At 39.0% G+C, this 20,481-nt stretch overlaps 1 protein-coding gene across 4 annotated transcripts in view; it reads left to right on the top strand.

The window, feature by feature from the left end:
• Window positions 1-20,481, top strand: part of BRWD1 (bromodomain and WD repeat domain containing 1) — a 77,169-nt gene that overhangs the window by 22,775 nt on the left and 33,913 nt on the right. For all 4 annotated transcript variants that reach the window (XM_015570728.1, XM_006774147.2, XM_015570727.1 and 1 more), the window contains 10 exons: window positions 1,238-1,421; window positions 6,883-6,976; window positions 9,442-9,573; window positions 10,052-10,143; window positions 12,790-12,979; window positions 14,294-14,419; window positions 14,519-14,626; window positions 16,302-16,426; window positions 16,982-17,064; window positions 20,182-20,293. In XM_015570728.1, the coding sequence (XP_015426214.1) occupies window positions 1,238-1,421; window positions 6,883-6,976; window positions 9,442-9,573; window positions 10,052-10,143; window positions 12,790-12,979; window positions 14,294-14,419; window positions 14,519-14,626; window positions 16,302-16,426; window positions 16,982-17,064; window positions 20,182-20,293 (1,246 nt within the window). The remainder of the gene's footprint in view (window positions 1-1,237; window positions 1,422-6,882; window positions 6,977-9,441; window positions 9,574-10,051; window positions 10,144-12,789; window positions 12,980-14,293; window positions 14,420-14,518; window positions 14,627-16,301; window positions 16,427-16,981; window positions 17,065-20,181; window positions 20,294-20,481) is intronic.

The raw sequence follows: 20,481 nt of genomic DNA, 5'->3' as shown, positions 1-20,481 counted from the left end.
CTATCAGCTGCCTCCCGCACACCCACTGCTGGAGATGTGCCCACAACCAAGGTACATGCCCTTGACCGGAATCGAACCTGGGACCCTTTAGTCTACAGGCCAGCGCTCTATCCACTGATCCAAACCGGTTAGGGCGAATAACCAGTCTTTGTGATTAATCATTTTATGGCCATTTAAGTTATTTCTCATTCTTGCCATTACAAGTATTGTGATAAAGACTTGTGCCAATGTTTTGTTCAGATTGTTGGAGAGCTAATACTATGACTTGGGCAGTTAATTTAGAGTTTATTTTTACTTTTCAATTCAAAAAATGTTTAAGCATCAGTACATTTTAATATAAATGTTTAATTCCATTTTTAATGGGTGAATCAATTTCTTGCAAAGTGGTTCATTTCATAGATAAACAGAATGCCGTGTGTAGGAGAATGCAGAAGTTGTGCTTACTCATGTGGATTTTACCCTCGGCCAGAAGAGCAGGTGGAGCTGGAATAGAATTTGTAGCCTCCCTCAGGAAAGGCATAGCCCCCAGTTTCTCTGTTGCATTAGTAGGAGGAACCTCTTCACTCTGTTTTAAGAAAACCAGCACTTTGCCTGGGACTCCCTCCCCCCTCCTCCCTCTGACAGGTCTCCATCCTGTGTGACTTCTAGCTCGTGGAAGGTTGTCTTGCCTCCTGTGCCCATCTTATCAGCTCTGCACAGGCTCAGAGCTCACTGTTACCTGTATTGCCCTGTGACCACTCACACAGCTCCAGTTCAAGTGCTGACAGCATTTTCCCACTTTGCAGATTTGTGAATTTTTAACACCCACTCTGGCAGTTGCCTACCTGAATGGCTCAGATTGTCTTTGAGGTTGCAGTTAATGTTGTTAGAGCTCTTGTTACAAAGCCACTGCAGTTTGAGGAGTCTGTCTTCAATGCTTATTTTTCCAAAAAGATGTGTTTTTAGTGTGTGGTTTTGAAGAAGAAAAGGTTTTTAGGAATGCAAATATAATGTTATTATAGAAATGCCTGTACATTAAAAAATTGCAGAAAGTCTAGTAAAAGTGGAAATTAAGATTGATAGTTAATGTTTGTTCTATAGTCTACATTTTGATCTCAGTCATACGAGGATTCGTTTTTCCAGAGTTTTCTTTAGTAGATCTTTATTTTTGGTTTCTATCTCAGAAGGAATGCTTATGTGTTAAATGCATATAGATTGAACTTTGTTCTGGAATCATTTCTTGACAATTTTCCCCTAGGTTTTAGAAGACTAAGCTTAGACATCCAGTCCCCTCCAAATATTGGTCTGCGTCGTAGTGGACAAGTTGAAGGTGTTCGCCAGATGCATCAGAATGCTCCCCGTAGTCAGATTGCTACAGAGCGGGACCTGCAGGCGTGGAAACGGAGAGTGGTTGTACCAGAGGTACCACTAGGCATATTTAGGTTTGTTTTAGGATATCTATTAATATTGTTTTTATCTATGAAAATATATCTGTGTGGTTATTTGCATACCTTAATCCACTAGTGATGCAAATAATCATATAAATATATTTTAGTAATGGGTTGGAGTCTATTTTAGTTGTGGTAAGAAAATGTCAGACTTGTTCTCTCTTTACTATGGTAAAATTTTTTTATAGCCAGTCTTATTTCATCTACACAAATACCCACTTTCTTTTCTTCATCATTATTTTGAAATCTTAAAACATCATTTTGTTGAAAGCATGTAGTATGTATTTCTAAACGATAAGAAATTGTCTTAAAATATAACTATATGCCAGTGATGGCGAACCTATGACACGCGTGTCAGGTGACACCCGAACTCATTTTTTTGGTTGATTTTTCTTTGTTAAATGGCATTTAACTATATAAAATAAATATCAAAAATATACATCTTTGTTTTACTATGGTTGCAAATATCAAAAAATTTCTATATGTGACACGGCACCAGAGTTAAGTTAGGGTTTTTCAAAGTGCTGACACGCCGAGCTCAAAAGGTTTGCCATCACTGCTATATGCCATCATTATCTTAAAAACATCAAACAGTTCTTCAGTAGAAGTAAATAGTCAGTATTTAAATTTTAATTGTCTCATATGTCATAAATGTTTTTAGTTCTTTTGTAAGACATTTCATTAGTGGTAATAATTTTGTCAGGAGGTTCACAGTGCTCGCGTGCACACACACATTTGTGATGTTAGCAGGCATTTACGCTAACTGCTTAGATTCATTAATTCATTAGGGCTTATAAAATAGTGATAGTTCAACTCTATGAAGTCTTCATCTATTCCTTTGGATAACTTCTAAGAAAGAATTTTCTCAAATATACTGTGTGTCCAGTAGTAAAGTTTGTATATAAAAGACAGGATAGATGCTCGATTACTTGTCTTCAAAATAAAGATTTATTACCTGTTATCTTCCAGTAATGACCCAATGTGTGTCACTGTGTTAATCAAGCTGCTGTGATTCAGCTTATTTCTAAATCCCTATTGCCATTTAAATTGTCCTGTCTTTGACCAGAGGGGCCTCTTCAGTTTGGCTCCTGAGACTTCTTTTGAAATGATTGTAGTAGACTTTCATTGTGTCCTTGCTGTTAGGCATGGCAAAGTGTTATAGGTTTATCTTGTGAATTTCTTGAGCTAGACCTGGGCTTAGTCTTTTCTCTCATGCAGCTCCATTTTCTTTTAGTGGGAAGTGATATTTCATAATTAGATTCTGGGCAGTAAGGTCTTCCTTGCTACTGAATTTTTGAAATGGAGGCAGCAAATACTGTTCTCATTAGTATCTAAAATCTTTCAGTATTTTGTCATGTTTGTGTCTCCAAATAACAAATATCTTGAAGATAATTTTGCAAAAGTGTTTCCTTCATGTGTTTAGCAAGAAGCATTTCAGTGATTGGTGGAAAAATATTGGATACTACTTATACAGTGAACTTGAGAATATTTAAAGTATACAATAGAGTAGTGAAAAGCAAAATCTGGAATTGGCATGAGAAATACAGAAAATCACCATCGTGTATGTAGAATGCTATAATTAAGCCTTAAACTTGTGTGATCATCAGACCTGAAAGTGTCATTTTGGGATATTTTTTCGTTGTCAAAACCAAGGGGAGCAAGGGTATCAGGAGTGAAAGACCTGCAGAACATTAAACAAGCATTTATTCTCAACATAAGGAAGACTGGAAATAGCTTAAGCTGGAATACATGGTTCTAGTTAATCAGGATCTCAGGTTCCTCTGTTTCTGATCTCCATCTCAGAGTATGGGTTTTAATGTTAAGGTCAACTCAAAGACCAAGAGAGCTGGTCTTTATATTCTGGCCATCCCATATCTGCCTTTGTGATGGAGGCTGAGATTTAGGCCAGAAGAAGGAAGAGAGGCAGACGGTAAAATGGACATTCCTGTATGTCAGTAAGCAGCCTTAATGACTCCACATGACATGTCTGCTTATAATTCATTGACCAGAATATCATCATATGGCCGTACTAAGCTACAGAAGAGACTAGGTAATAGTTTTCATTTAGAGCAACAAAGAGTCTAGGTAAAAGTTGAGATTCTGTTTCTAAGGAAGAAAGGGGAATGGATTTTGAGAGTCAGTTAGCTGTCTGCCACAAAATAATTTTTTCAAAGAAGAGTGTTGCTCTTTCTAGGACTGGATTCTAGCATACACAGAGTTTATGAAGGAGATGCTGAGTGATAGAATAGTGGTCAGTGCCTTTGACAACAATGCTTACAGTGGAAAGCAGTGGCAAATGTTACATAATATTAGAGTGTCATTTGGTAAGGATCAAGAGAAATTAAAAATTTGGTTTTTGCCTATAAAAGTAGTATATATCTACTGTGTAAAATTTAGATCAGTGGTTCCCAACATGGGTCACATGCCCCATAGGGGGGTAATTCAAGAATGAGTTATTAACAGTGAATTTTTTGCATTTCTTATGGTCCTAGGGGCCACATATCTCTCTATATAAAAGCCTAAGTGACTGTTACAACCAGTCGACCGGTCGCTATGACACACACTGACCACCAGGGTGCAGACACTCAATGCAGGCGCTTCCCCCCTGGTGGTCAGTGCACTCCCACAGCCAATCTTCCGCAGTCCCTCCCCCCGGCTGGCCGGCCCCAATTGGGACTGGGCGAGATGGTCCTGATTGGCCCCAATCGCTGGCCAGGCCGAGGGACCCCCACCCATGCATGAATTTGTGCACTGGGCCTCTAGTACAGTATATAACTATATATTGTGACATATTTATGCGTTTCAGTTACCTATCATATGTTTTGAAACTTTATTTGCTATTTTTTCATATCACTTCATATTATTTTTTTAATAATTTCTTTGTGATTTCTTCCTCAGTACTCAACTATCCTTTCGTTCTTTTATTTTTCTCTTTGATGGATGCTATGTTCTTTGGAAGCTTGTTTAGTCCAAGTTAATGGCCTTTTAGGCTTCTCCACGTGAATAGGAGTTCACTTTTTGAATAATAATTATGTGTCACAGGGAGGGCATCAGGATTTCAGAGGTACTTAGGTGGGGGATGGCCAAAAAAAGGTTAGGAACCACTGATTAAGATCTCTACACGAATAACAGACAATATGTAAATTGACCATACCTCCATGACACCCCACAGCCAATCAGGATAGAATATGCAAATTAACAGGACAAAGATGGTGGCGGCCATGGAGCCAGCCAGAGTGGGTGGGAGGTTTGGGTCGCCTGGGCCGGCTGCCGAGGGAGGGGCCTGAAGGTGGCCCTTAGCCCATAACCCAGGCTGGCCACGCCCTCAAGGGTGAGGGTCCCCTGCTGGGGGGTGTGGCCAGCCTACAAAAAGCCATCAGCCCCTCACCAAGGCTGACCACACCGCCCCCGCACGGACCCCCACCCTGAAGTGTGTGGCTGGCCTGCAAACCACCACAGGCCCCTTGCCCAGGCTGCCCCGCTCCCCAAGGGAACCCCCACCCTGATCCGGGACATACTTCAGGGCAAACCAGCCGGCCCCCATCTGTGCACCAGGCCTGTATCCTATATAATAAAAGGCTAATATGCAAATTGTCCCCTCGGCCGGGAGTTCTATTGGGATTTCGACCAGGAGTTTGACCAGGGGTTGGGGCCGGTCAGCCAACTGCCCATGGCCCCTCCCTCCAGCCAGCCCGGCCTGATTGGCCCTGGCCACCCAGAGCCCACCCGTGCACGAATTCATGCACTAGGCCTCTAATCTATACTAATAAAAGAAGGGTAATATGCTAATTAGATGCAGAAACCTTCCAGGAGACCTTCCGGACATACTTCTGGACAAAGCCATGGTGGCGGGGCCGAGGTAGAGGCGGTTAGGGACCAAGAGGGGAGGGCAGTTGTGGGTGATCAGGCCAGGATGGGACGGCAGTTGTGGGTGATCAGGCTGGTGGTGGTGGGTCAGTTGGGGGTGATCAGGCTGGTGGCAGGGAGGCAGTTGGGGGAGAGCAGGCCGGCATGGGGGGGCAATTGGGGGCAAGCAGGCCAGCAGGCAGAGTGGTTAGGGGTAATCAGGCAGGCAGACAGGTGAGCGATTAGGAGCCAGCCGTCCCGGATTGTGAGAGGGATCCCAGATTGGAGAGGTTGCAGGCCGGGCTGAGGGACACACACTCCCCCCCGCCCCCCGCACAAATTTTGTGCACTGGGACACTAGTAATAGATAAAAATGTGAGAAGGGAAACAACCTTGCCATGCAGAAAGATGAGCACACAGTGTTGCTTCCAAGCAGAGGAATTTGTTTGGGGCTAGATTTCAGACATTTGTTTGTCTTTATCCAATAATAGTAGAAATTCTATTCATTCTGAAACCTTTTATAATATCACTTTTGTCAGCTTAAGTGATATTAGTGATTGATGAGGCATGGAATGCACCCAAACATAATACTTTTGAAGCCTAGAGTGTGCCTTTGTTTTATTATTGATTGAGAATGAAATGTATGCAGTGTTTGTAAAAACATATGGGATAGGAATTTAATTTGGCTGCAAGTGAAGAAAAACCTCATATAATTCCTTAAATACACATAAAAGTGGTGAAATTAACTTACAAAGGGTTGAGTCTAATATAGAATCCCCCTGTGGATAAAATAAAGTTCCGCTGTACTTTGAGCATGGGCTACAGTTGTACCTTGAGAAAGTAATTTTCTTAGAAACGTGTTTTTGTCCTCACCGAATTTGTGCTTATACTCATTTGAGTGCCCAATTATGTCTTGGAACATGGCCAAGATGTCAGTTTTGAATCTTTTCTGGTGGGTTTTGTTTTAAAGTAAACAAAAACAAAGCCGTGTGTTTTCAGTAATGTTCAACTTGGAGAAAGAGGACAGTTACTCATTCTCTGTAACTGTGGAGAAGGAAAACCATGGTCAGTACCATCCTCACGGTGAAGGCCCCTTGCTTGGAAGGTGGTCACAGTAACAATGCTTCTTTTGTATCATGGAGGTAAAAAATAGGTGATTAGAAGAAGTAGTAACATTCTATTCTGTTTTTCTACAAATTAAAAAACATTTTAAATGGTTTGGAGGAGGATTCTGCTCCTATTTTTTCTTTAGAGAAAGGAATTTTAATCTTGGAAAATTATAGGGACACTTTGAGTTACTAATTTGAGAGATCCTGTTTGAATTGGTCCTAATAGGGCCAATCAGAATACAAACAAATGACCATTTCTTTGTAAAATATGAAAGTTAGGATTTCCTAGCTGCTGCTGAGATTTTATTTATACTCATATTAAATTTCTAACATAAAGTATATCTTGACTTAAGTTTTGCTATAACCTTAATTTCTTGTGTCAACTTAAAAAGTATGTAAGCTTATGATTTCTAGAATCATGATGATGATTTTTTCCTGTTAATATCCTCTACTTATTCATCAGTTCACTAACTAATATAACTGGATAATTAAATTTGTAGGAAGTTGGAAGACTTTAGAATAGAGAAAGGTGAAGAGGAAAGAAATCTTTATGTAATTGGAAGAAAAAAGAAGACTCTTCAGTTCTCACAAAAGGTAACCTAAATTCTATTTTTCTTAGGAATAAGCAAATTAGAAATTGAACTAAAATTTTTTTTCTTTTGATCACTGAGAATATTAGTGATTTTCACTTGAAATAGAACAATATATTTTACTTAAAGCCTTCTATTTGGGATTTAAAATAGTAGATATAAGGCTGTACAGCTGTTAGGAAAGAGGAATAGTGTAAAAACTTGAGGAAAGTAGCCTAATGCTTAATACTGTTAACAGATTCTAGAAGAATATTGTCTAATGACCACTCAGACCAAGAACTAGAACATTACCAACCCATCAAAAACGTTTTGTGTCCATCCCCAATCACTACACTCTCTTTTCTTCCACAGGGAACCAACCGACTTACTTCTAAAACTATTTCTGAAGTTTATCCAAATCATGCATTTATAAAGATTTTAGATGTTACAATGGTTTGTGACCCTCCAAACTCAAGAAAATCTTATTCCTTAGTACAGCGGTTCTCAACCTGTGGGTCGCGACCACTTTGATGGTCGAATGACCCTTTCACAGGGGTCGCCTAAGACCATTCTGCATATCAGATATTTACATTACGATTCATAACAGTAGCAACATTACAGTTATGAAGTAGAAACGAAAATAATTTTATGGTTGGGTCACAACATGAGGAACTGTATTTAAAGGGCCAGAAGTTTGAGAACAACTGTCTTAGTATTTAGTTTCTTTATTTGGAGTTTCTTGAACATATGAATAGCATTAACATTGAGTTCATGGAAGATACACAAAATGTAAGATTAGTGCTACAAAACTGGTGAAAATGATTGTGTGTTTGCAGGATTTTCCCAGAATTGATCATAAGGATGGGCTTACTGTCTAGTTCTTCATAGCCTTGTTAGGTATATAATACCCTTCAGCTGATTTAATATGATTTTATTAAATTTTTTAAGAGAGAGGTAAGGAGAGGGAGAGAGACATCAATGTGAGAGCAGAACGTTGATTGCCTGCCTCATGCACGCCCCCTACCAGGATCGAGCCTGCAACCCGGGTATGTGCCTGCCCAGGAATTGAACCATTAGCCATTTGGAGCCAGATGACCCCCAACCAATTGAGCCACACCAGCCAGAGCTCAAACTGATTTAAATTTTTTTTTTTGTACAGATTACTTGTTTTTCCTGAGTGGTAGATTTGACCCAACAGTGTTTGACATTATCAGTTATGAAACTCAATACGAGTTTTTGCTTTAACAAAAAATAGTACTGGCAAATTAAGGAAAATATAATTCATTTTAAAATCAGCCAATATATGTTGAAGTGATAATACACACTTGATTATCAAACAGAAGGAACTATATTAATATAAGGAAATTTATTTGTATATTAATTCAAGGAATATATGCTTTTATTATGTGATTTCACATATGACTTTGGTGTTTGAGGAATATAGCTTGCCCCTCTCCCTTGCCCACCAGCATCACCTCCCCTCCCCCACCTTCTCCCCTACTCTCACCCTATCCCCTTAAAATACAATGTAGCCCTGATTGAGCTGGTCCTGTGTACCGTAAGGTGGTCAATTCTATTCCAGTTGGGCACATACCTGGGTTGCGGGTTTCTTCCATTCTTGGCTGAGCATGTACCCAAAGGGAACTGATTCTTGTTTCTCTCTCACATTGATGTCTTTCTCCCTCCTGCCCTTCCTCCCTCTAAACATGCCCTTAAGTGATGATTAAAAAATATTAAAAAAATACAATCTGTTTTATTTGGCCTATTTAAAATCTTTTTTTATTTATTGATGAGACAGAGACATCTACTTGTTGTTCCACTTATGTCTTCATTGGTTGCCTCTTGTACATACCCTGACTGGGGATTGGACCTTGGCCTATAGGGACCACACCCTTACCAATGAAGCAAACTGGCCAGGGCCATTATTTGGCTGATTTTTGAAAATATTTTTGTTTTGATAAAAATATATTTTAAAAATTCAAGCAGAATTGAAAAGTGCTGACAACAAATCATCCAGAAATTTAAGAAATGTGTCATTATGTGCATACAAAGGATTATCTGAAATAATTCTCAAATATTAACCCTAGTTATGTCCAGGGTTTAAATCTTCTAACTTATAAAATACATATTTTTAAAGTGATAAATTTTTTGGGTTATTTCATTCATGGTCAATTGACTTATTGTTGTATTTGGAAAAGGTTGATCTAATGTGCCTAATTTAGCCATGTCTTCCAAGTATCTTTTTTTTTCTCTTCCAAGTATCTTAAAAGTAAAAATACCAAGGTTGACTTAATAGCAGATGGCCAAAATAAAAATAATTAAGAAAAAAATATATATATACTTATATATTTTTTAGGAATATTTTCTTTTATATTTCAACTATTATTATTTGCCTGAAATATTTTTGGGAATTTGATAGAATGCCTATTTTGTTGAAATTGTATTTATTCAGATATTGATTTTCATCTCTATGTTTCTTTTATGTTTCAGTCAGATTCGGTAGTTTTGATGTCACCGTTTAGGCAGAGGACATGTAGACGTAAATATCCAAATTATGGCAGAAGAAATGTTGAACAGATTGAGTTGTCTTCTGGAAATGAGTCTTCAAGCTCTATAAGACATGTGAGTTTGTAACTTTAAAATATATAAAATAATCTTAAATAAATGTCCAATGTCTCACTTTGACTCTACCCTGAAATATGTGAAAATACAGTATTCTGTAGAGGTTAAAATGAAATTTCACATTTTGAGTTTTAACAAAAATGATGCTCAGAGAATGAAAAGACAAACCACAAAATTGGAGAAAATATCTGTAAAACTCATATCTGATAAAAGACTTGAATTCAAAATATGCCATGAGTTAAAACTCATCAATAAGGAAACTCAATTTAAAAGTTGGCATAAGATCTAACAGACAGCCCATCAAAACAAGTATTCAGATGGCAAATATGGCATTAAGGAATTGGAAGTGAAACTGGTGAGATACCAGTGCATACCTGTTACAGTGGTTTAAGTCCAAAACACTGGGAATATTTACACGACTTTCCATTAACTTCACTCAGAGATCAAGGTTTTTATTTTATTTCCCCCCATGAATCAGACTTCGTGTGATCAAAGTGAAGCTTCTTGTTCTTCCGAAGAAGAAGAATGGAAAAGTGATAGAAGAAGTGAAAGTGATAGTGAAAGTTCAAGGTATCTGATTTTGTTTTTGATCTTTAAAGCGTTTTAGTCATAGAACTGTATTTGAATGGCATTCAGGATGCAAGAGCCTGCAACTATGGAACAGTTAACATTGAGTTCTTAATACATGTAAAAGGAGAAGAAAACTGGATTAACAGCTGTTGCTGTGGAAAATACTTTGGGCATTTTTATTTGACTCTAAATATTTGAGCTAGGAGTGTAAAACATGTTTACTGAAAACATCTAGTTAGTCTTGGGCTGCATTAGTACAGCCCTGGCTGGGTGGTTCAGTTGGTTGGAGTATTGTCCCAACCAAACCAAAAAGGGTTACAGTTTGGTTCTTGGTCAGAGCACATACCTAGGTTGCAGATTCAATCCCTGGTTGGGATGTGTGTGGGAGGCAAGAGATCAGTTTCTCTTTCTCATTGATGTTTCTCCCCCCCACCCATCTCTCTCTCTCAAATCTATAGAAACATGTCCTCAGGGGAGGATTAAATAACAAAAAACAACCCCATTATTAAATTCATTGTTTTGTTTAAAACGTTTTGTTATCCAGATTTCAGATGTTAACATCTGTTCCTCATCTTGGGAAATGTCACCTTTGTCTTGACAGATACTTTAAGCCATAACCTGGACATAATTCTCTCTTCAAAATGTATCCATCACAAGTCCAGAAAATTTCCTTCTAAATATGATTCAAATCTTATTTTTGTTTCTACTTGTAGTATGCTGGTCCAGAACACCATACTATACTGCCTGCTTCCTTTCTTGTCTTCTTTTATTTCATTACTAGAGGCCCAATGCACAAAATCTGTGCAAGGGGCTTTGCCCTTGCAGCCCTGGCTTCGTGGCATCGTTCATTCAGAAGGTCTTCTGACAGTTCTGCTGTTCGGTTGTCTGGTCTAATTAGCATATTATGCTTTTATTATAGATGATTAAGAAAAGCTGGAGTGATTTTTAGAACACTTGTCTACTCTTAAAAACAATTTTTTAAAATTTCTGGCAAAATTTACCTAACATAAAATTTACCATTTTTAACTGTACAGTTCAATAGTGTTAAGTACATTCACAGTGTTGTGCAACCAATCTCCAGAACTCTTTCATCTTGAGACGTATATCTGTTAAACAACAATTCTCTGTTTTACCCCTAGCCCCTGGCAACCACCATTTTCCTTTCTATTTCTATATTTATTGTCTTTTACTTCAGCTTTTCTTGAATTTCATCATGCAAATGCTCTTAAATTTTTTTGAACAGCTCTTTTTATAATAAAAATCTTTTAGATTTTGTGTGTTTGTGTGAGTGCATTATTGAGCCTGAGAGGTAAGTAGTTGGCCAATGATGGTTCCAGTAGAGGCCTTTATGTGTTTGCTTAAGCTTGTGGTAGGCTGTCGGCTAGTATTCTGTCTAGTTTCCTGTTTGACTCTTTTTTTTAAAATCCTTACCCAAGGATATTTTTCCATTGCTTTTAGATACAATGGAAAGTGGGGCGGGAGGAGAGAGAAAGAAACATCAATTGGTGGTCTTTTGCATGTGCCCTGACACTGGGGCTAGGAAAAAGAACCTGCAATCCAGACACATGACCTTGACTGGGAATCGTACTCAAAACCCTTGGGTGCTAGGGCTGACACTAACCACTGAGCAACCATCAAGGCCCATTTGACTCTGCTTTTTCCCCCTTATTATTAAATATATTGATTTCAGAGAGGAAGGGAGAGGGAGAGAGAGGTAGAAACATCAATGATGAGAGAAAATCATTGATCGGCTGCCTCCTGCACACCCCCTATGAGAGATCAAGCCCGGCAACCCAGGCATGTGCCCCTGACCAGAATCGAACCCGTGACTCTTCAGTCCACAGGCTGACACTCTGTCCACTGAGCAAAACCGGCTAGGACGGGTGGGCAAACTTTTTGACTCGAGGGCCACAATGGGTTCTTAAACTGGACCGGAGGGCCGGAACAAAAGCATGGATGGAGTGTTTGTGTGAACTAATATAAATTCAAAGTAAACATCATTACATAAAAGGGTACGGTCTTTTTTTTTAGTTTTATTCATTTCAAATGCGCCGGATCCGGCCTGCGGGCCGTAGTTTGCCCACGGCTGGGCTAGGACTTGACTCTGCTTTTGCTTCTGGATGAGTTAGGACTGGTATCTCTCTTGGATCTTTTGTCATATCTAAGACAGCCCCTCTCTTGGCAAGAAGCATGGCTATGCTTTCCTTGGGCTTCTCAGTGTATTCACTCATGGTTTGTCATTCTAATGAAAATTTCTAGTCTATTTTAGAGTCTGCTCTAACTTGGGCGGGGCGTGCTACCTATGGTTCTGTGTGACCTCTACGTTTTCATAACTGTATTTTTTAGAAGGGGAATTGTTAGTTGGCTCTAGCTGTTGTCTTCCATGAGGTCTCATCTATATTATACTTAAACAATGTCCTCAGGCTTACATTCTTTTCTAATTCCCCGAGTTGGTGAAGGTTTCTCTCCCTCTCATGATCTTTGGTCATTTCCGTATTCATTGCTGGAGAGGACGGGCTGTTCAAGGTGAAGCTTCCTGGGGTCTGTCTTTTCCTCTTCCTCCTCCTCCCTCTAAGGTTATATTATAATTTGCTATGAGGGCCTAGATTCTGGTTCCAAAGAACTTAAAATGTGTTCCTTTTCTAGTGACTCTTCATCTCGATATTCTGATTGGACAGCTGATGCAGGCATCAATTTGCAGCCCCCTTTACGAACTTCATCTCGTCGGCGTATTACTCGGTTTTGTAGTAGTTCAGAGGATGAAGTGTCTACTGAGAATGTATCTCCTCCAAAAAGGAGACGAAAGAGAAAGAAAGAAAATAAGCCTAAAAAAGAGGTAAGAAAAATATGTCTTTAGAAATAACATCTTATGTACAGTTTATAGAGGTGTTTCTGTCCACGTTTAAAATTAGGAAATCCTTTTAAAATTGAAGCCGTTATTTTTATTGACAACGTTATGTCATCTGAAAGTAAATGTAAAATGCAAACTTATTTTTGGAAAAGCTATTTTATTATTTTGTTATTAAAACTTCCCTTTCTAATCTGCTCTGGGTTGGACTTGGGACTTAAGCCTTTCTGAATCTGAAACTTAAAGGGAGAGTTCTGTTTCTCTCAGGATCCAAAACTAACACTTTTTTTTCCTATTAATTTCAATACTGGAAATATACTTTAAGGCATTTTAAGGCATTTTCTCTTGTGTTGCCTGTGATTGCTATGTTTCTCTCATTTTTATTTGCTATGCTCTATGTTCGTAGTTTTTTCCTCATTATAATATCCCTTGTCCTTATCTGTACAGTGCACGTGCCCTTATTGTGCAGGTAGCTCTCAATATTTAAAGATGCCATGTCTTTGTACCGGTTATCTATTGCCCTATAACATGCCATCCTGAAACTTAGGTGCATAAAATAGGAAACATGTATTACATCATGTTTTGATGGGTTAGGAATTTGGGAGCTGATTAGCTAGGGGGTTTGGACTCGTGAGGTTGCCTCATCATGTTGGTTGAGGTTGCCTTGTCTGAAGGCTTGATTGGGACTAGATGATCGTCTTTGAAGCTCGTTCATGGGGCAGCTGGCTGGAAACTGCAGTTCCCACCGTATGAGCCTCTCCATAGGGCTGCTTGAGTGTCTTCAGTGATGCAGAAGCGTAAGCAAAGATTACGCCCTGATGACTTTTATTACTAGTCTTAAAGTCAAACATCGTCACTTGGTTTTATTTTGTTTGTTAGAAGCAAGGTGAGCTCATACTCAAACGGAGGTTACTTTGGAGAGTACGAGGATCCAAGAATTTGTGGTCATATTTCAAAATTTCCAGTCTTAAAACCACAGGCGATTGCCTTTGGTGATTAGTCTGTGGTGAAATTCATACTGGTGGCTCAGGCAGAGCAAGCTTTGTAGTGAAGAGGATTTAGGTTGGAAATTAGCCCCCTTGCATAGGATATACCAGTGGTCAGCAAACTGCGGCCCCTTGAGTGTGGCTCTTCCACAAAATACCACGTGCGGGCGCACACGTACAGTGCGATTGAAACTTAGTGGCCACACTCAAGGGGCCAAAGAGCCGCATGTGGCTCATGAGCCACAGTTCGCCGACCACTGGGATATACATTTTTTTTTTTTTCTTTTACCAAGCTCTATTTTCTTCCCCTTGGCAGAATTTGCGGAGAATGTCTCCGACAGAGCTCGCAAATACGGAAGATTTATATGAATTTCATCCTCCAGTTTGGATAACTGACACCACACTTCGAAAATCTCCATTTGTTCCACAAATGGGCGATGAGGTGAGAGTAATAAAATTTAAAAATACGGATATGGAACATAAAACATTAATGTTACTCTTAAGTTTTTATTTGTTACTTTTCAATGTATCCTTTTTGTAGGTTATATATTTTCGACAGGGTCATGAAGCTTATATTGAGGCTGTCAGAAGGAATGACATTTATGAACTGAACCCGAACAAGGAGCCATGGAGAAAAATGGATCTTAGGGTAAGATAATAGTGTTAACATTTAGCACATATGTAATTATATTACTTAAACCCATTAAAAAACCTGGAGGCATATTTCATTATTTTCTTTCCATTTATTTCCTACTTGAAAAGATTTCTGCTGTTACATCTAAGCCTTAAGATCTAGTAGGAAGACTTACGTTTATCAGTGGGCAGTCTTCATATATTATTGATTGACATGTAAAATTATAAGAAAGGCAGTTTTACAATATATATCAGTAATCCTAAAATGTGCATACCCAGGACAGATTTTAAAAAGCAGTGCAAATTTCTTTTTTAATATATTTTTTAATTAATTTCAGAGAGGGAGGGAGAGGGAGAGATAGAAACATCAATGATGAGAGGGAATCATTGATTGGCTGCCTTCAAGCAGTGCAAGTTTCAGAAGAAGAAATACAAATGGGAAAAAGGCTTAACTTTGTGCATAATTTAGAAAAACAAGCTTCCCTGTACCAAAACAGTTGTCATTCTCATAGTTGAGATGGCCTCTAAGTGACTACCATATAGGTAGTTTATACAAAGTGGATACGCTAGACAAAGGGATGACTCTAGTCCCCAGTGGGGCAGCACAAAATTTCATCATGTTACTCAGAATGGCCCACAATGTAAAACTTACAAACTGTTTATTTCTGGAATTTTCCATTTGGACCATGGTCGACCACAGGTAACTAGAACAGCAGAAAGAAAACCAAGAACGAGGGTGGGGGTTATTGTATTTTCTTTTTTTAAAAAATTGTTTTATTGCTTAAAGTATTACAAAGAGTATTACGTATGTCTCCTTTTTTCCCCCATCCTTGACAATCCCCTGGCCTCCCCTACCCCTCAGTGTCTTAATGTCCATTGGTTATGCTTATATGCATGCATACAAGTCCTTAGTGATCTCTCTATATGCCTACCCCAGGAACATGCCCTCACCCCGCCCCCCAGTGTCTTGATTCCATTGGTTGTGCTTATATGCATGCATACAAGTCCTTAGGTTGATCTCTTATCCCTCCCCATCCCCCCCAACCCTCCCCGGCCTTCCTGCTGTAGTTTGACAGTCTATTCAAGGCTGCTCTGCTTCTGTATCTATTTTTGTTCATCAGTTTATAATGGTCTTTATTATCCATGAATGAGTGAGATCATGTGGTATTTTTCCTTCATTGACTGGCTTATTTCACTTAGCATAATGCTCTCCAGTTCCATCCATGCTGTTGCAAAAGGCAAGAATTCCTTCTTTTTTATAGCAGCATAGTATTCCATCGTGTAGATGTACCACAGTTTTCTAATCCATTCATCTACTGATGGGCACTTAGGCTGTTTCCAGATTTTAGCTATAGTGAATTGTGCTGCTATGAACATAGGGGGGCATATATCCTTTCTGATTGGTGTTTCTGTTTTCTTGGGATATATTCCTAGAAGTGGGATCATGGGGGATTATTGTATTTTCTAAAGTGAATATACTCCTTACATTAGTAAACCGTATTAAATGTTTATCCTCAAAAAGATGCGAAGATTAATTTTAGCTAAAATAATTGTAATTAATAGTCACTTAAACTGGTCTGCTAAATTGTGAGTTGGAAGCCTAAATTGTGAGTTGATTAAATTTTGCAATATGTGGAGAATTAGAGTCTTGAGGAATTGATCTTTATTTATTGTTTTTAAATCTGTTGAAGGATCAAGAATTGGTCAAAATAGTTGGAATACGATATGAGGTTGGACCCCCTACACTCTGTTGCCTCAAACTAGCATTTATAGATCCTGCAAATGGAAAACTTATGGACAAATCTTTCTCTATTAGGTACGTGTTATTTTTTATGGGATTATTTAAATTTAGATTTTCTCTAAAATAAAAAAACAAATTTAGATTTTTTTCTCTTGCTGGTTAGCATGCTCTTTCCATTTAGCTGCAGGGTAAATAGTTGAGCACTGTGGGCAGCCTAAGATGGGGGTTTAAGTTCCGATAGATGGGAACCCACTAGAAATAAAAATAATTTTATAAACTTGTGAATGGTAGCCATTAGCTACATGTGACCATTCAACACTGGAAATGTGGCTGATCAGATTAGAGTGTGACATAAGTATACACACTGAATTTTGAAAACTTGATTTGAAGAAAAAGAATGTAAAATACTGTTATTTTGTATTGACTGCATGGTGAAACAATATTAGGATATACTTGGTTAAATATAATACACTATTAAAATTTAAGTTCACTGGTTTCTTTTTATTTTTTAATAAGGCTAGTCAAAGTTTAAAAATTACATATGCGGTTCCCATTGTATTTATTTTGGACAGTGTTGCTCTAAACTATAACCTGCTACCCAAAGAGTTTAATAATCTTATTTTTGTTTAGATATCATGATATGCCAGATGTTATTGACTTTCTTGTGTTGCGTCAATTTTATGATGAAGCAAGACAGAGGAATTGGCAGTCTTGTAAGTCTATCCTTAACTGAATTCATATATATCCTTTGATGGGTGGATGCAAATTTATAAATTCTGCAAAGAAACATAAGTGACTTATATGTTTATTTTGCTTAGAGGCGTGGTGCTTACTACTTAGAGGACTTTTTAGCCAAATAACATTTCTTATGACATGTGATGTTTTGAAGGGATATTTCTCATTGAGTAGACTAGAGTAGACCTTTTATTTCCTTTCAGACTTCCCCATACTGCATTATTTCTAATTATATTTAACATGGCTCTGGTTAATTCAAAAAATTATCATATATAAAATAATAAGAAAGTTGAAAAATAACGCAGACTTCACACAGGTAATGTCTGGCACACAGAATATTCTAACTTAGATGTCATGTCAAGTAAGACTTAAATAGGCTAACTTGAGGAAACCATTTTTAAAAATTAAAAAGCTTATGTTACACTTAATGCTTTATAATCATGAGGTATATGGGTGGACAGAAAAAATAAAATCACCTTGGCATGGGCTCTAACTTAAACGTGGTTTTTATGGTGGCCGTTGAAGGTGGGCTGATGGGCTTACTTGCTTAGGTCCTTAATTTGTGTAGATCATTAATCTCTTCAGGACATAATTGATGTTGGTAATTAGGCCTTAGCACCTGTAGTGCCTGTTTCACAGGTGTACAGACAGTATTACTTTTAATTATGCACTGTTATCTTGGGAAGCTCATATTGACAATCACTTAGAATAACTTTTTCTGCTATTGTTAGTTTTGGTCTCTTACTAGAAATATTTTTTACCCAGGTTGTGTCTTTTGGTGTACACATTCATAAAGGATGTTAAGACCTCAGAAACTATAAACAGACACTTTTCAGATAAATTTTAAGTCCCCTGTACTGAAACAAAAGATTGTCAGAGTGTTGCTGTTCTTAGTAAACTATTTTTACCAGTAATGTCAAACAAGGAATCAAGATTATTTTGGAACTAGAGGTAAAGGAAATTTTTTTGAAGAAAAACATCTAGCCATACATAGACAAGAGACAGCTGGAATATGTGGATGTTAACAAGTCATACAGCCAAGTCCTAAAGAGCTTAGAGTATCTTATCTGTTAATATTTTTTCAACCTCCATCATGTGTAAATCAGAAGCTCTTATTTTCTGCCAACATGTCTTTTCAAAAATATTTTTAAACTTCATTTTCTACAGCTAAACTGTATAGATGGATTCCTAATTGCCTTTTATAATTTATTGGGTTTTGTTTTGTTTTTGTGGTTGAGAAATTATTGTAGCAGATATTCTATACTAATTAATTCATTTTTGCTTCCCCATCAAATCTAAACCTATTCTCCTGAAGTTTGAGCTGTGCTATTAGAGGATTTTGCTTGTTTCTGTTTAAACTGAGTTGAGAATTTTACTTAGCAGAAGTTTACCCTCACCATGAATAGCCCAAAAAGGTTTATTTCAAAATTCTTAATGGAGATCCAAGATGGCAGAAGAGCAGGTGGAAGTTACACTCACCTTCTCTCAGGATAAACTTGAAATTACAACTAGGAAATAATTTATAAGTATGTATTTAATACTAGAGGCCTGGTGCATGAAGCACGGGTGGGGGTCGGGGTCCCTCAGCCAGGCAGGCCTGTGCCCTTTTGCAGTCCTGGAGTCCTCGGGGAATGTCCAACTGACAGAGCGGGCCTAAGCTGGCAGTCGGATATTCTTTGGCAGTTGGATATCCTTAGTGCTGCCGTGGAGGTGGAAGACGCTCCCGCCACCGCTGTTGTGCTGTGCTCTCCAGCTATTAGCCTGGCTTCTGGCTGAGTGGTGCTCCCCCTGAGGGAGTGCACTGACCACCAGTGGGCAGCTCCTGCAGGGAGCATCTGCCCTCTGATGGTTAGTGCGCATCATAGTGACCAGTTGTTCCTGTTTTGCATATTACCCTTTTATTATATAGGATTATTATATAGGATAGGATTCTTACTACACAAGTGTTTATTGATAGTATACATTATTGTAGGAGATTTTTGAATTTTGTTAAACTTTCTTCTTCGTTTCATGTGAATGTAACAATTTATTTTGGAGTGGGTGTTTGGATTCACTAAACCATAGAACCCAGTCATAAACCATTTTAGCGTATTAAGTTGTACTAGAGGCCCGGTACATGAAAATTCGTGTACTCTGGTGTGGGGGGTGTCCCTCAGCCCGGTCTGCACTCTCACAATCCGGGGCTCCTCCGGTAGAGTCCCTAGGACTGGCCTGGGATCAGGGCCTATCGGGGCTTTCCTTCCCCCGGCTGCAGGCAGCTGGCCCTACCCCTGCCACTGCTTGCTATCTGTGCAGCGCTGCCCCACCTCCCCTGCCACTGGTGGCCTCCCTCTACAGGTGACAGGTTGGAGTGCAATGGCTTGGGGGCAAAGCCAGCCCAACAAGGGGCTGTCTGCCTACCTGATTGCCCCTAACCAGTGGCCTGCCTACCTGATCACCCCTAACAGCTGGTTTGCCTGCCTGATCACCCCTAACCACTCTGCCTGCCTGCCTGATGGCCCCTAACAACTCTGTCTGCCTACCTGATCTCCCCTAACCACTGGTCTGCCTGCCTGATTACCCCTAACCACTCTGCCTGCCTACCTGATCACCCCTAACCACTAGTCTGCCTACCTGTTCGCCCCTAACAACTTACCTGCCTGCCTGATTGCCCCTAACCACTTGCTTGGGGGCAGGGCCAACCCAGCGAGGGGCCATCTGATCAACCTAACTACTGGCCTGCCTACCTGATTGCCCCTAACCACTGGTCTGCCTACCTGAACACCCCTAACCACTCTGCCTGCCTGTCCAATTGTCCCTAACTGCTTGCTTGGGGGTGGGCCGTGGTGGTCTGGTCTCTGGTTGTTCAGTCGTGACGCCTCTGGCCTTTTATTATATAGGATGGTTATGTACCTTCATTAATTTGCTGAGTGTAATCTTTTTTACATCTGTTTTATCACTGAAGATTGCTGGGAAGTAGGGACAGATGGCTAATTCTAACGTAAAAAATGCTTTGATTACATTATCTTTATTGAATCTTTATCATGTGATATTTCATAAATAAAAAATGTTAGTATTGCAAACTGGTGTCTCAGACTGGGTCATATCTCTTCTAGGTGACAGGTTCCGTTCTATCATTGATGATGCCTGGTGGTTTGGAACAGTGCTAAGTCAAGAGCCCTATCAGCCACAGTACCCTGATAGTCATTTCCAGTGTTACATTGTTAGGTCTGTATGCAGATGAAAATGAATCATCTATAAACATTTGTTCACTGTGGTAGGTTGTTGTATGAACAAATATTACATTTCAGGTTTAAAAAAAACCCACAATTTTAATCTGTCATTAAGTCCTATCATATCAGCCTCACCTCTACAGTGTCCCTTTCGCATGCCCCTGACATTTCCTATTCTCTAGT

The sequence above is a fragment of the Myotis davidii genome, unplaced genomic scaffold (genome assembly GCF_000327345.1).
Source record: "Myotis davidii unplaced genomic scaffold, ASM32734v1 scaffold227, whole genome shotgun sequence".
Lineage (NCBI taxonomy): Eukaryota > Metazoa > Chordata > Mammalia > Chiroptera > Vespertilionidae > Myotis > Myotis davidii.
The sequence above is the reverse complement of the archived record's forward strand: the minus strand, read 5'-3'. Positions and strand labels throughout refer to the sequence as shown.